We start from the raw sequence: 13,024 nt of genomic DNA, 5'->3' as shown, positions 1-13,024 counted from the left end.
GTGCCCAGAGCAATTAATCAATTCCTGTTAGTCAATGTTGTTTGAAATTAGAAGCTATTTTGGTTGTCAAGATAAGCAATTTTGACTGTCACTTGTGAGTCTATTAATTGCAAAGGGCTCACCTTACACATAATAAGAACTCTTCCTAATGGGCATGCTCAGTTTTGTCTGCTGTCCATTACTCTGATGTGGTGCTCCCATTTAGAGATTTTTCAGACATAAGCAGCATGACGCTTGAGTGTCACATAGTGGCACTGTAAGTCATTTGACAATTTGAGCATCCTCTCTTGTTAAATAGGGGTGATGCTGATGACCTCACAGGACACTTTGGATTAAATTGTGGAACATACCAGGTATGGTGGAAAAATCAATAAATGCAAATTGAATGAAGGTCACATTCACCTTATATATGACTCCTGGGTATAATAGGTCAAAGTAACTTGCCTTTAGCTCTTCAGTATGCCTTTCAAAATAACTTTTTGTTTTTCACCTCAGAGCTATCTGGGGAGTGACTAGTGCAGATGTTTATCTTTCTAAAAGCACCTGCTTTGGGCTATCCAATCCTTTCCTCATCCATGGCCCTTTAGTTCCCCAGTTTATCATTTCAAGAGATAAACTGGGCTCAGATAAGTTACTCGTGCCTGGAATTTTCTATCTCTTCTCTTTCTATCATTGGCGTCACTGCCTGGCAGCAGGAAGGCACTGTGATAAGCTAATGACAATCAGAATAACATCTCAAGAATGTTCTGCATGAACTAGAGACTAGTTGTAGTTGAAATCGTACTTTTTGATCTATTCTTAGTTACTTTGGAGGCCAGTACATCAGCGTGATTTTCATGAGAAAATGTATTTTGAGTTCCAAATAACAAATTTAGAAATGACATTCTGTGGGACTATAAATAGAAAACTAGAGATTTTCTTTCATTCGAATGACAGAGGGCTTCAGAAGCAAACTCTCAAGTTTCTGCTCTGCCTGGTGCCAAAGGTCTTTTTGCTTAGCAGATGACTTACTGCATTTTTCACTAAAGCCACTCTTACTGCATCGTCATTAGAAATGCTACTATTTGTCTGTCAAAGCAGAACTCAACTTTATCTTGGCTCCGCTCTGCACTGATTTGGTGTCACAAACCAGACAGTCCTTTCCCGTTCATCAGACTCACAGTGGGCAAAGACTGGAGGGTGGGGCTGCAGCCATTACAGCATAGAGCAGATGGAGGCTGTTTCATTAAGAAAAAATAACAATAATCTTCCTTTGTCATGCTCAATCTGAGTTTTGGCAGAGCCATTTGCCTTTGAAAATTCATCAGTCACCTCTTTAGGCCTAAATTTTAACCCAAGTAAATTTGCCCAGCTATTTCAATGAAAATGTGAAGTAACTGAAGAACAATGAATCTGGCTATGCTCTTGGAAATATTAAATGACAGGTCCACCTCCTTCTACTGCAAGGCCATCTTTAATTCTTGGAAGTGATCCCTGGTGTTTGTTAAGTAGTGTTCTGAATAATGGAACTACCATTGGTAAATCTATTCTAAAAATATTTTTAACACTTTTCTTCCAAGCCTCTAGTGGAAAATTTGCCCCATTTTCCTTCCTGTTTGAGAAATGTAACAAGCATCATTTCATTTCCTAACTCTTTGTAGCCACATTTAAAATGGGCACTTGTAATTAAAGCTGTAGCTGAACAAAATATGTCGTTTGAGACTGATAAGGCAATTTTGTTGATACCAGCTTTCCAAGTCCATGGGCCTTTTGCTTTGTAGCAAGAGTTTAATGCTTATGATGGTTTAATAGATATAAAATCTCCCTAGAAAGAAAATATTTAGAACTGCTCTCACTGTTATCAAATCCCTAGTTTGATGACCCACAAAACTTTGGAAATGGAGATGCCATTGTAATTTATTCCATATTGTTTTTGCAATATCTTAATGTGAGATATCAGGTAGTTACAGGAGATGGGTGCTGACAAGCCAAAACTGAAGGTTTAGAAATAATATAAAACTCCAGTAAGCATATGAACCAGTCATAGGGGATACCGTATGAATTTTCTGCCAAATTATTTAGCATAAAATTTTCTAGAGGCAAAGATAGGATGGCTTCTTGGTAGATAATTGGTTCTTCCTTCTCTATAGATCTATGATTAGGATCAGAAATATAACTGATAAATTCTAGTTTTATTCTCAGTTTCAGAACAGCCTTCCAAAGGTACTGCCAGTTTGGTGGTCTTAAGCTTACAAGGTGGAAACTGGAAATCAATGGAGCAATTACAGAACCTTACCATGTGTATGTAAAGCTGCTTGGTTAGCCATAGCCTATTGATTAGCAGTTTTGTGAAGTGGGACTTCCTACTTGGTGTGTGTCAGTCGATGATGATTCCAGATAAAATTTGCATGTTGCAAAGTTAGACAATTTTTAAAATCTTTAATTCAATCCTAAAGCATGTTAAGAGCATGAACTTGTAGATGTCATGCTGCTCACAGCGTCCCCCTGCCTGATGTCTCTCCCTTGAGCCCCAACATTCCTTTTCACCTCACACTCACAATGCCCAGAGAATAAGGCTTTCATCCTCTGGCAGACTCAATAGTTAGAGCTTCAAGTGTGAAAATGAGGGCTAGAAATAATTATTTACATCATATGAAGATCATAATAAGGGGCTCAACCTAATTTAATAAGGAGCGTAAATAGCAAGGGAAAACCTAAAGAGAATTATGTGGGTGACTTGAGAGGTTTAAACACAAGTCCTTAATTAGGTTACGCTTATTTACCTGGCCCACAAGTCAGCTCAGCATTAATTGAAAGGGATGATTAGTCGGAAAATAAGATTCCATCTGTAGTCAAGCCTAACACTGCTTCCTCTCCTAAACAATGTAAGGCATGAGCCCCAGAAGTAGAAGAGCCTTTGAGAAATGATACAATGTTTTTGTTGTTCTGTAAAGGAATCCTAAAAGGTTACCTGGATTCCATCCTAGTAAAATAAGGCCTAAACCAGAGCTTTCGCCTCTTATTATCTTCTCCCTTTGTCTTTATGCCCTGACATTTATGAGGCACCTGAGTGAACTACTGAGTCTTCTGGCTGTTCAGGAACAGCTTTCTGGGATTTACAGTTTGGTAGGATGTAGCTTGGTACTGAACAGGAAGTCAGAATCGTTTACTTCGGTTAGTTTTGAACGTCTTCTTCCTGTGTCACAATTGTTCTATGTCAAGTGCTGGTTTCACTGTGGTTTTATGGGGGCTTGTCAGGACTGGGAATGGAGGACTGAACATTGCAAAGTACTCGAAAAGGCACAGAAAATGGTTCTATGAACGAGGATGTAAATTTACAAAGCCTTCTTCCTGCTCATAGCTTTTGAGTTTAAACAACCTCATCAAACAATAGTGACTTTATAACTCTATTACAAAGTTCCCTTATCAAATAGCTAGAAACATAATAATAATTAGCTTCCTTTCAATTACCCACATACATATTTCCCAACAAAACATCTACTATAGCCTGTACTAGGCATAGTATATGTTTTATTGGGAAATATACATGTGGATAATTTTTCTCTGAGAGAAGAAATGGAACTGACAGGAGTCCTGAGGAGGTTGGGTTCAAGAACTATGTTGTTAAATAATTGTGTGACTCTGGGAAAATAACTTAACTTCTCTAGGCTCAGATTAGTTAGCGTTTTTTAAGCCTGGCTGAAGAGTAGAATAACCTGTGTAACGTTTAAAAAACTCTGGATACCCAGGGTCTATGCTAGACCAATGAATGAGACTCTCTTGGAAGAATGTCTTGGACGTAGGTATTAGTGTGCCTATCTCAAAATTTTGCAAGTTGAGAATCGCTGCATCGAATCTCTCGTGTCCTTGGTAGCTAAATCTCTGTGACATATTGCAGTACTTCCTGTATAATAAAACAGATACACAGAGTGCTCCTGAGCAGGCATGTGGCTCACGTGGCCTGCAATATTGTAGTAATGATTATGATGCGCTTTTTCTCCAAATCTATCCTCTACCCAAACTCCTGCAGACTGTCTCATATTACGTCCAGATCACATTGGCAACACAAAAGCTTCATCTTGGGCTGCCTTAAAAAAAAGTTAAGAAAAGTCAATCTTCCTCTAGAGTTTTTTGACCACTTTGTCAAAAGTCATTTCAACTTTCAAGAATTCTTGTTAGAAGCAGGGGACCAAAGGCATATTAAATAAGTTGGCCTATGTGACTTAAATCTTAGTGAAAAATTAACCATGCCTTCCCCATGCAAAGACTGGCACTCTTTAACAGATGGTGGTTGCTGATTTTCCCTTTCTACAAATTGTGTGCCAGTTTGTTTGAGAGGTAAGAGGTAAAGTAGGAACAGGTTGGCACAAAACAATTATCCTGCCAGACAAAATGAGACCTCTGACCTATGGACAACTCCACCCCTTTGTCTAGACAGAAGAATCAGAATAATTGAAGGGCGAGTTTTCAAAGTGGACAAAACGCTTATTTATGTCTGGATGAATAGCTGGAACTTGCACTTGTTAAATATTTGGTTGTAATAAGAAGGTAAATTGGTTCTCATTTGGCTGATTAGACTCAGAAAGAAAGAAAAGTTTACTCTCGTAGTGACAGCTCTGAGACCATAACCTCTGAGACCTAGCTTAGAGCCAGCTCTTGGGCGTGGGACCAATACAGTCACACTGTTCAGAAGGCCAGTGCTTAGGCTCCCTTGCTGTGCACTTGCTGTCTTAAAATTGTTAACAATTTTATCCTTGAATTTGTGTTTGGTAAATGAAGTCTGATGGGACAGTGGAGACTTGGAGCCTCAGTTCACAGCCTTGGTCCTACCTCCTTGTTGCCTCTCCAGGATGGGGAAGGTCAGGGGCGAGTGTATACCTTGTAGCACTTCAGGGTGATGATAGGGAACAACATTCTCTGTCCTGGGCTGGCAAAACCATGCTGTGTTTCATGGACGACTTGGCAGAAGTTCACCTGCCTATACCAACCGTGTCCCAGGGTGGAGGTGGCAATCCCATGGCAGGAGTCACCCGTCCAGTGAGAGTTGGGGCTGCCAGACATTGGAAGGAAGGACTGATTTCTCTGTCCCTGCCAGGACCCTACATTTTCATTTTGTACTGGGTTCCATAAAGTATATAGTTGACTTTGCTTAAACCCGACCACCAACAGACAGCTCTGACTTCCATAGAGCCAGGTGGGGCCTCAGGAGGGCTGTCAAGTCCAGTGTCCACATATGTCCCCTCTGTGAAGCACAGAGTGGAAGATCTATCTGTTTCTTAGAGTTTTTCCTTTCCATTGTGAAATATTATAATAGACATATAGCATATATTTGCTCTGTGATATGGGAGAAATCACTTAATTATTCTGGGCCTCAGTAGCTTACTCTGTCATGTAGGAATGACAATACTACTGTTATAAACATAAAACAAGGTAACATAGGTAAGTACTTGGCACAGTGCCAGGGATGCAGTAGCTGATCTGTACATTTTAGTTGCTGTTATTATTGTGATTATCATTATTTGCTATAGATTCTGAAAGCAATTGCACAAGTATTTTAATACTATGAAGGATACACATTTTAATAAACTCACTTGGATTTCCAGTCTCCAGAGTTGTTAGGGTCTATCAAATGTACTACAAATTTCCAAGAGGAGAAAAAGAAAAAAACTCAAAGCAGGAAAGTCGTGAGAAGGGATCTTGGTTTTGTCCACTGTAACAGCATACCCACGGCAGCTGTTCAATGATTGATGGGTAACAGTGTCTCACTTAGTGTTTTGCTGGAGTGAGTAGGTATAGGAGGTTGACTGAAAGTAGAAGTCAAAGTGTGTAATATGGTGATCCACAGACCACAGATCTTTGTCAGTGATGGGCTGGTGCCCTGGTCCCACCCTCCTCTCAGTGACTGTCACCAATGCCACTCACTAGAACAGAGCTGATAGCTGACTTAAGCAGCCTAGCACCCCTATGGAAATATTCTAACACATCTTTGGACTTCCGGGAAGGAAAGGAAGCTGTTTCACTACTCTTTGTTATTTTCATAAGTAGTTATTATTTTCATAAACATCTTGAGCACTAGCTATATACCAGCTACTTTTAATTTTCTCTCTAATCTTCATAAACATCAAATCAGGCAACTATGCCTGCTTTATAGATAAGAAAACTTGAGGCTCAGCTAAGTTAAATGGTTTTATCAAGACTTTCTGGTTAAACAGTGAGAGAGTGAAGGCTGATATCCAGTTCTGTCTGACTTCAAGATCATGCATCTTAATCACAAAGCGTCTCTTTCAGGTACAGTAAGTTAATCCTTTATAGGAATAATACTGACAGCAAATACACGTTCAGCCTTAACACCAGATATCATTCTAAGTGCTTAACATGTATTGACTCATTTAATCCTGGAGATAGCCATATGAAAGAGGAATTACTATCCTCATTTTACAAGTGAGGAAACTGAGGCAGTAGGAAGCTAAGGAAACCAAGTCCCATAGCCTGTTAGTGACAGTCAGGCTGTAAATAAAATGTAGCGTGGCTTCAGATGCTGTGGTCAACCAGCAGGCTAAGGGGTGAGAACTTCTGGAATAATTTAAAAATATTAACTGAAAAAGTATAATTTGCCTTTTTAAAATAATATACAACACATGTGCATCCAAATGAGTGTCTTTCAAAATATTTTGTCAAAATGTTTTTGTAATTTCGTTTAGAGACTGAAGCAAATATTAGTGATAATAGTACTAATAATATAAATAGCAGCTAGATTAATTTTACATTTATTATGTGCCCAGCATTGTGCCAAATGCTTTACATAAGTCATCTCATTTAATGCTTATGACAGTAATGCCAACCATTTATACAACAGAATAAAATTATTGAGGCTCAGAAAATTTAATTTTCTCTATGTCATAGCATTATATAATGGTTCTGGGTTAAATTTGTATTATCTAAATCCCCAATCTACGTTCTTCACTTCTAAACTCCTAATACTTAACTAGTAACACTCCATTTTTAAAAGATATTTTTTAATAGTGGAAAACTTTATCTTCATAGCATAGACTGGACTTGTAAAAACAAGCAGAAGTTATTTATGACTAAGCTCTGGGTTTTATGAACTTCAGTTACTTCTGATTCATTTTCCATTAAAACTATCATTTGATGAAAACACAGACTACTTTTCTCTTGTGATCTATACACTGACATCAGTCCCCAAAAGACAGATGAATCCACATTTGGACAATGGCAGCATCATGGTCATCAGATATCTCCTAAGTTGACAACTTTGAGGAATGCTCTTACTTACAGGCATATTGATGCTCCATATCTGACACTAACTCTTAGCAGTGGAAACGATGACCAGAGGCATATCATGCCTCTACTGGACTAATGACATGAGGCTTGCAGGCACTATTCAAGCAGCCTGTGAAGGCACTGGGTGTACCACTCTGCAATGATTATTGCCCAGAAAGCCACATCCTCACTGACAGCACTTTTCTTACAGGGAGTACTGTGAATGCTGACTGTCCTGAATTGGGGACACTTAATAATCTTGTGTGGGCAAATGTATCCCTTAAGGGAGTGAGGAAGTTGACAGATTTCCATTTCCTTTAGCTCTGTATAGGCCAAGACTACTTAACTCATTCATTGTTTTCTCAAGCCTTGCTGGAGGTTGCAAATAACATCATTTCTAAAATATAGTTCATAACTGGTTTTAATTTAATATATAACTCAGAATTATATTTCATAGAAAAGAAGTGTGAAAATAGCTCAGTCAGCCATTCTTGGTAAAGAAATTACTGCAGCGGCGGGGGTGAGGGGCAGGGAAAGGGGAAGAGGTGAGAGACAGGGAAGGGAGAGGTGAGAAAAGAGAAGAAAGGTGTATTCATTGCACATTTTTAGACCACTGTTTATGTGAGGTGACACCCTTGTGTTTTGTAGCATGCTTCTTTAAGCAAAATTTTTTCTCTAGACTCAAAAAATTCTTTGATATGCCCAAGAACAGCCATCTCCTGCTCTATCCTCAGCTAATTTTCTTTCTCTCTTGTAACAGTTAGAAGCAAGCTTGTTGGAAAATAGAATTTTCATAACACGTGCTAGACAAATTCCGTCAGCTAACTAGGAAGTGGCCCATGATGAAAGGTGAAATTCGAAAGTAAGAACTCTTAGCAGTAACATTTGCATATTTCCTAAAGTCTCCCCAACTCAAAAAAAGCTTTTTATGTGGAATCTTCTATTGAGAATATTATTGAGCACAGCTGCTTGGAGAAAAAGCACTTAATTTGGATAGCAAGATTCAGAACAAGGAAAGAAATAGGTGGAGTTAATCATTTGCATTTTGAATTAAGAGAAATGATAGTAACCAACAGAACAAAATAGAAGCCTAAAGGCAACACATTCTCACCAAAGGGGGAAAAAAAGGAGTTAGAAAAATATGTCTTAATGGATAAGACCCAGAAAATAATATAATAAACAATGAATAACTATTGCAAGCTATTTTAAAATAATAATATGAGTCACTGTGTCTATAATTATTTAAAAGTCATGAATTATTTAAAAGTCACTAATTACTTTAAAAATCCCAGGAGGAAATTTTTCCCCATTTTATAGAGGAAGAGCTGAGACACACAGTGTCAGGGGACTCAGAGCAGGTCACCTCATCAGACAGTGGCAGAGTTGAGATTAGGCCCGAAGACTAAATTTCAGGCTCTTAACCACCCCTTTGCAGGACTTGAGACTTGACATAGCATTTGGGAGCAACTGAATGGCTCTGATTACCATGGCTTTGTTGGAATGGCCGCCTCCTTGGAACTCAATGGTCCCAAAAGCATCGGTAGGGCTGAGTTGAGTGTGTTTGCTGATGGACCACTTTTCAGACTGGATGTCATTTCGGGAGAGGCGACTTTCGTTTTTCTCATTCTGAAGCACAGAGATACTGGGGGTGAGGCCAACATGCTGGCCTATCAGACGCCCACAGCAACACCTATAACAGAAGAGGTTAAAGTGAATCCCTGGTATTAGTTACTATTGTAATACACACTTCAGGCAACGTGCTGGAGAAATCTATAGTTTGTACCAATACCTGTCAGTCAATTCTCAGGTAGAATTCTACTATGTGGCTACTATATCAGGCATCGGTAAACGTAAGCTTTCCATGATATACATATCTTTTCTTTTCTCCCCTCTCCCCATTTTCCTTTAGCTGTGTAAGCTGTAATATGCCTCCTGTCCTTCTCCATCCACCTCTTTTGTACCTGGCATTTTGTTCAGGATTGGACCCTGCAAACAAAAGTTCTCTGGATTTTTCTACTTCTCACTCAGCCCATCTATCAAATCTACCGAAGCACGAAGGTCTCTGAAGAGCTTTGAGGGGGAGAAGTTTAACATGCACATTTAAATGAGGAATCTCACTTATATGTGAGTCACAAATGAACTTGTCTCTTCCCAATTGACATTTGCTGTCAAATATTCAATTCTGAGAATAAAAATCTGCAGGCTTAAGTGTTCTTGACAAAATAATGAAAAAAAATTCATGATATATTTGAAAACTTCAACTTTGCTCTATCATGAAAATGTTCTTCACACATTACTATTACTACCTTTATGACTATTAGTAGTAGTTAAAATATATAGCTGCCATTTAGTAAAAATTAACAATTTAGCACCCACTGTATAGATGAAATACTGTAGTTTTGAAGGCTGGATAATTTGTGCAAGGTTACACAGACAGTCTCTAAGACTCTGTAGCCTATATATATATACACACACACATATGTATTTCTTTTTTTTTAAGACAGATTCTTACTCCGTTGCCAGGCACCAGGCGCCAGGCTGGAGTGCAGTGGCGCAATCTCGGCTCACTGCAACCTCCACTTCCCGGGTTAGAGCAATTCTCCCGCCTCAGCCTCCCAAGTAGTTGGGACCATAGATGTGTGCCACTACGCCCAGCTAATTTTTATATTTTTTAGTAGAGGTGGGGTTTCACCATGGTCTCAATCTCTTGACCTTGTGATCCACCTGCCTCGGCCTCCCAAAGTGCTGGGATTACAGGCTTAAGCCACCGCGCCTGGCCCTGTTGTCTACATTTTAAACGGATTTGTTTAACTGCCCATTCATATAGGCATTTCAGATGTATATTTATTTGCTACTTTATCCCAAATGCTTCTTATCTTACATATTGTTGATGTTATCTTACATATTGTGGATCCTCAGGAAGGTAAGTAGGGTACAAACGATGTGCGTAAATGGGAATCTGAAAGTCTACAGTCTAGTTAGAAATCTGCTAGGAGGTTTTTTATTTAAAAGTTTCCTTTTTTCCTATTGCAGAACATGTTGGTACAAACTAAGCACTTGGAGGAAGCACTTAAAGGGAAAAACCAATAGCCACAACAAAAAACCATAACCCACTGTTATGTAAGGTGATTAATCCCTGCCACAATGGCATATATGTTTTTCTTTATAGGCACTTAGATTAAGAATTAATTGTAGGCATGACATATTATATAGAATGTATAAATAAGATTGCTTCAAAGATGCCCAGAAACAATAAAAAGAAAAAAAAAAAGGAATTTGATTTGACAATGTTTTCCTTGCAACAGGTCATGATTACTCTTGTGGGTTTTTTGCATAATTACTGCGTCACATTCTCAACACATTACAGACAGCAAGATTACCTATGGGGGTCTTTGGTGCTGGGTATGATGTGGACACATTCTCTTTTATAAAATGCTCTTTCTATCCAGGATTTCTGAGCCTGAAAAAGAAAACAAAAAAAGAGGAAAGGTGAGCATACCATGAAATATTTTTAACTAGAAAGCAAAATTTCATAATCATATAATAGACTAGTATATCACGAATTGAAATTGTGGTTATTTCACACATAAACACTGAATACGACAAAATCAATTACTCCCTGTACCTGCTGATTAGGTTATTTAACATCACAATATTGAGAATTAAAGAAACTGGCCATAATAAAAAAAGTTATTGATGGAATCATATACAAATTCAAAAAAGAAAGACAATGCTATTTGCAGAGAAAATAAATTTGGAGGGATAGAATAGTATGTTTGAAACATTACAGAAAACAAGTATTCAGTAGTGGGAAGAAAAACATCTAAATAAGTATAAGGTTGTCATGGCTGACCCCTCCATTAGATTTTCTTTGTAAAAGGAAAGAAAAATGGCAACAAAATTATATAACTCAAAAGGCCTAATGTATCACCATGCATTTTTCTAATTAGCAGTGCTAAGTATAGAGGGGGAAAGAAGAAAATAAAAGCAGGAGGAAGAAAAATGTTTTCATCATAGTCCAATGGCTTTGGAAAGAAGGCAGCACATTTTTTTTTGCACCCCCACAAGCCTTTCAGCACAGCATATACAGCTTCTTAGAATGGGCACTATTGGGCCCGTCCACCCAGAAGTCCTGCCACTGAGATTCAGTTCCCACATGGGCAAAGGACATTCCGGAAAACTGTACAATCTCTGCTCCAAAGCCGTTGTCCATCCTGCATCCCTTTATGGTTTTCTTTACCAGCATTTGAAATAGTAGAGGAGTCTCCCATGAAATTCCATGAGCTGCTCAGATGATTCCTTCTCTAAGCGTTTAAGATGGAAGTTGCTAGAGCAACCTGTAATATTATTTCTACATGGCGTCATCTTCTCTCTAAGGCAGCATCAGTGCTAAATTAATACTCTTATAGACAGGGCTAAAGCACAACTGAGCTGTTGACTTGACCTGTCTTGATGACTGGTGATAACTGTTATAAGCCCCCATGTGTTCGCCATAATTAATCTTGACTCTGCCAATGACTCAAACGTCTATAAGCTGTGCTAAATTCTGGTTGGTCCTCAGTACTTCAGTCTCGCACCTCCCTCCTCTCTCACAAGGGAGGTCTAGGCAAGAATGTGGCACGAAGGCAGTAATTGCCTAATACTCATGACAATGCATATTTCACAAGGAGCAACATGAGCCATGACTGAGGGGCACAAAGAAATTGCATCCTGTTTTGGTAATGGTCAATATCTGGTGGCATAATTTCTGGTTATTCATGCATCGTCCACATGAGAAAAAGCACCCACCCTACCTCAGAGACCCTCAGGTCCAGGTGGGCCTCTGCATTCTCATACCACAAAGGTAAATTTGCAGTTTTGTCTTTCAGCTAAACATGAAAAGTTCCCAGTGTCTATTTTCAAATATTTTTCTTTTCGAACAGGTAGAAAGGCTAGTGGCTACATCTTCGCAACAAAAATGAGCTTAGCAGCATAGACAGCCAGTCTTTCTCTTTGTAAAAAGCCTGTTAGCTAAACTATTCATAGGCCATGATTTTTCTCTAGACACTGAATACTTTCATTGATAATATCTCTTGGCAGAAAGACGGTAAAATGTTCTTTACTGGACATGTGAAACCAACTTTTCCTACACTTTAGAGAGCAGAAAAAGGAGAAATTACTTTCCTTCTCTTTTTGTGTTCCACTTTGGCCAGCATTCAGAAGGCTCTTTTGTGGTAGAGCATCTGGGAATTTTAGAGTGCTGACTTATACTCCCTGAGAGAAAGTGGAACAAGCTTTATTGTTGGCAGAGCATGAGATTTGCATCCAGAAAAGGTAGTGTGAGTGGGACTCTGTGGCCTGGAGAAAGTTACATGATTTCTTTGATCCTCGGTTTTCCTCATCTATAAAATGGACACAATAGCAATACCTGAAACACAGCATTGTTATCATGATTTTGGGGGTACCATGCTTTGCTCCAAGAAGAAAGACCTGTCCGGGGTTGATTCTGGGACTAAAAGTTCAGATGAAGCCTCAGATGAGGGGACTATGAAATTGCTATAAGAGACCCGACCTAAATTGATCTTCCTTTGAGTTGGGGATTATAGGAGCCCACAAGCCCTGGCTGGCCACTAACAAGATATACAGGAAGCTTATTTTACATTTTGGAACCTCTTCTATATCATGTGGATAATTCCAGGTACTTGGAAGAGTTGTTGGGATAATCTAATCAGATGATTCAGACACAGTACCTAGCACATGTAGCAGGAGCGCAATACGTAGTAAC

General features: G+C 38.9%; 1 protein-coding gene across 20 annotated transcripts in view; it reads right to left on the bottom strand.

The window, feature by feature from the left end:
* TRPM3 (transient receptor potential cation channel subfamily M member 3) overlaps positions 1–13,024 on the bottom strand; it is a 921,715-nt gene that overhangs the window by 320,244 nt on the left and 588,447 nt on the right. For all 20 annotated transcript variants that reach the window (XM_032290701.1, XM_032290713.1, XM_032290703.1 and 17 more), the window contains exons 2-3: positions 10,641–10,720; positions 8,746–8,950 (exon numbers count right to left, since the gene is read on the bottom strand). In XM_032290701.1, coding sequence (XP_032146592.1) covers positions 8,746–8,950; positions 10,641–10,720 — 285 coding nt within the window. The remainder of the gene's footprint in view (positions 1–8,745; positions 8,951–10,640; positions 10,721–13,024) is intronic.

Source organism: Sapajus apella, unplaced genomic scaffold (genome assembly GCF_009761245.1).
Source record: "Sapajus apella isolate SASKATOON/1434 unplaced genomic scaffold, GSC_monkey_1.0 scaffold24, whole genome shotgun sequence".
Taxonomy (NCBI): domain Eukaryota; kingdom Metazoa; phylum Chordata; class Mammalia; order Primates; family Cebidae; genus Sapajus; species Sapajus apella.
The sequence above is the reverse complement of the archived record's forward strand: the minus strand, read 5'-3'. Positions and strand labels throughout refer to the sequence as shown.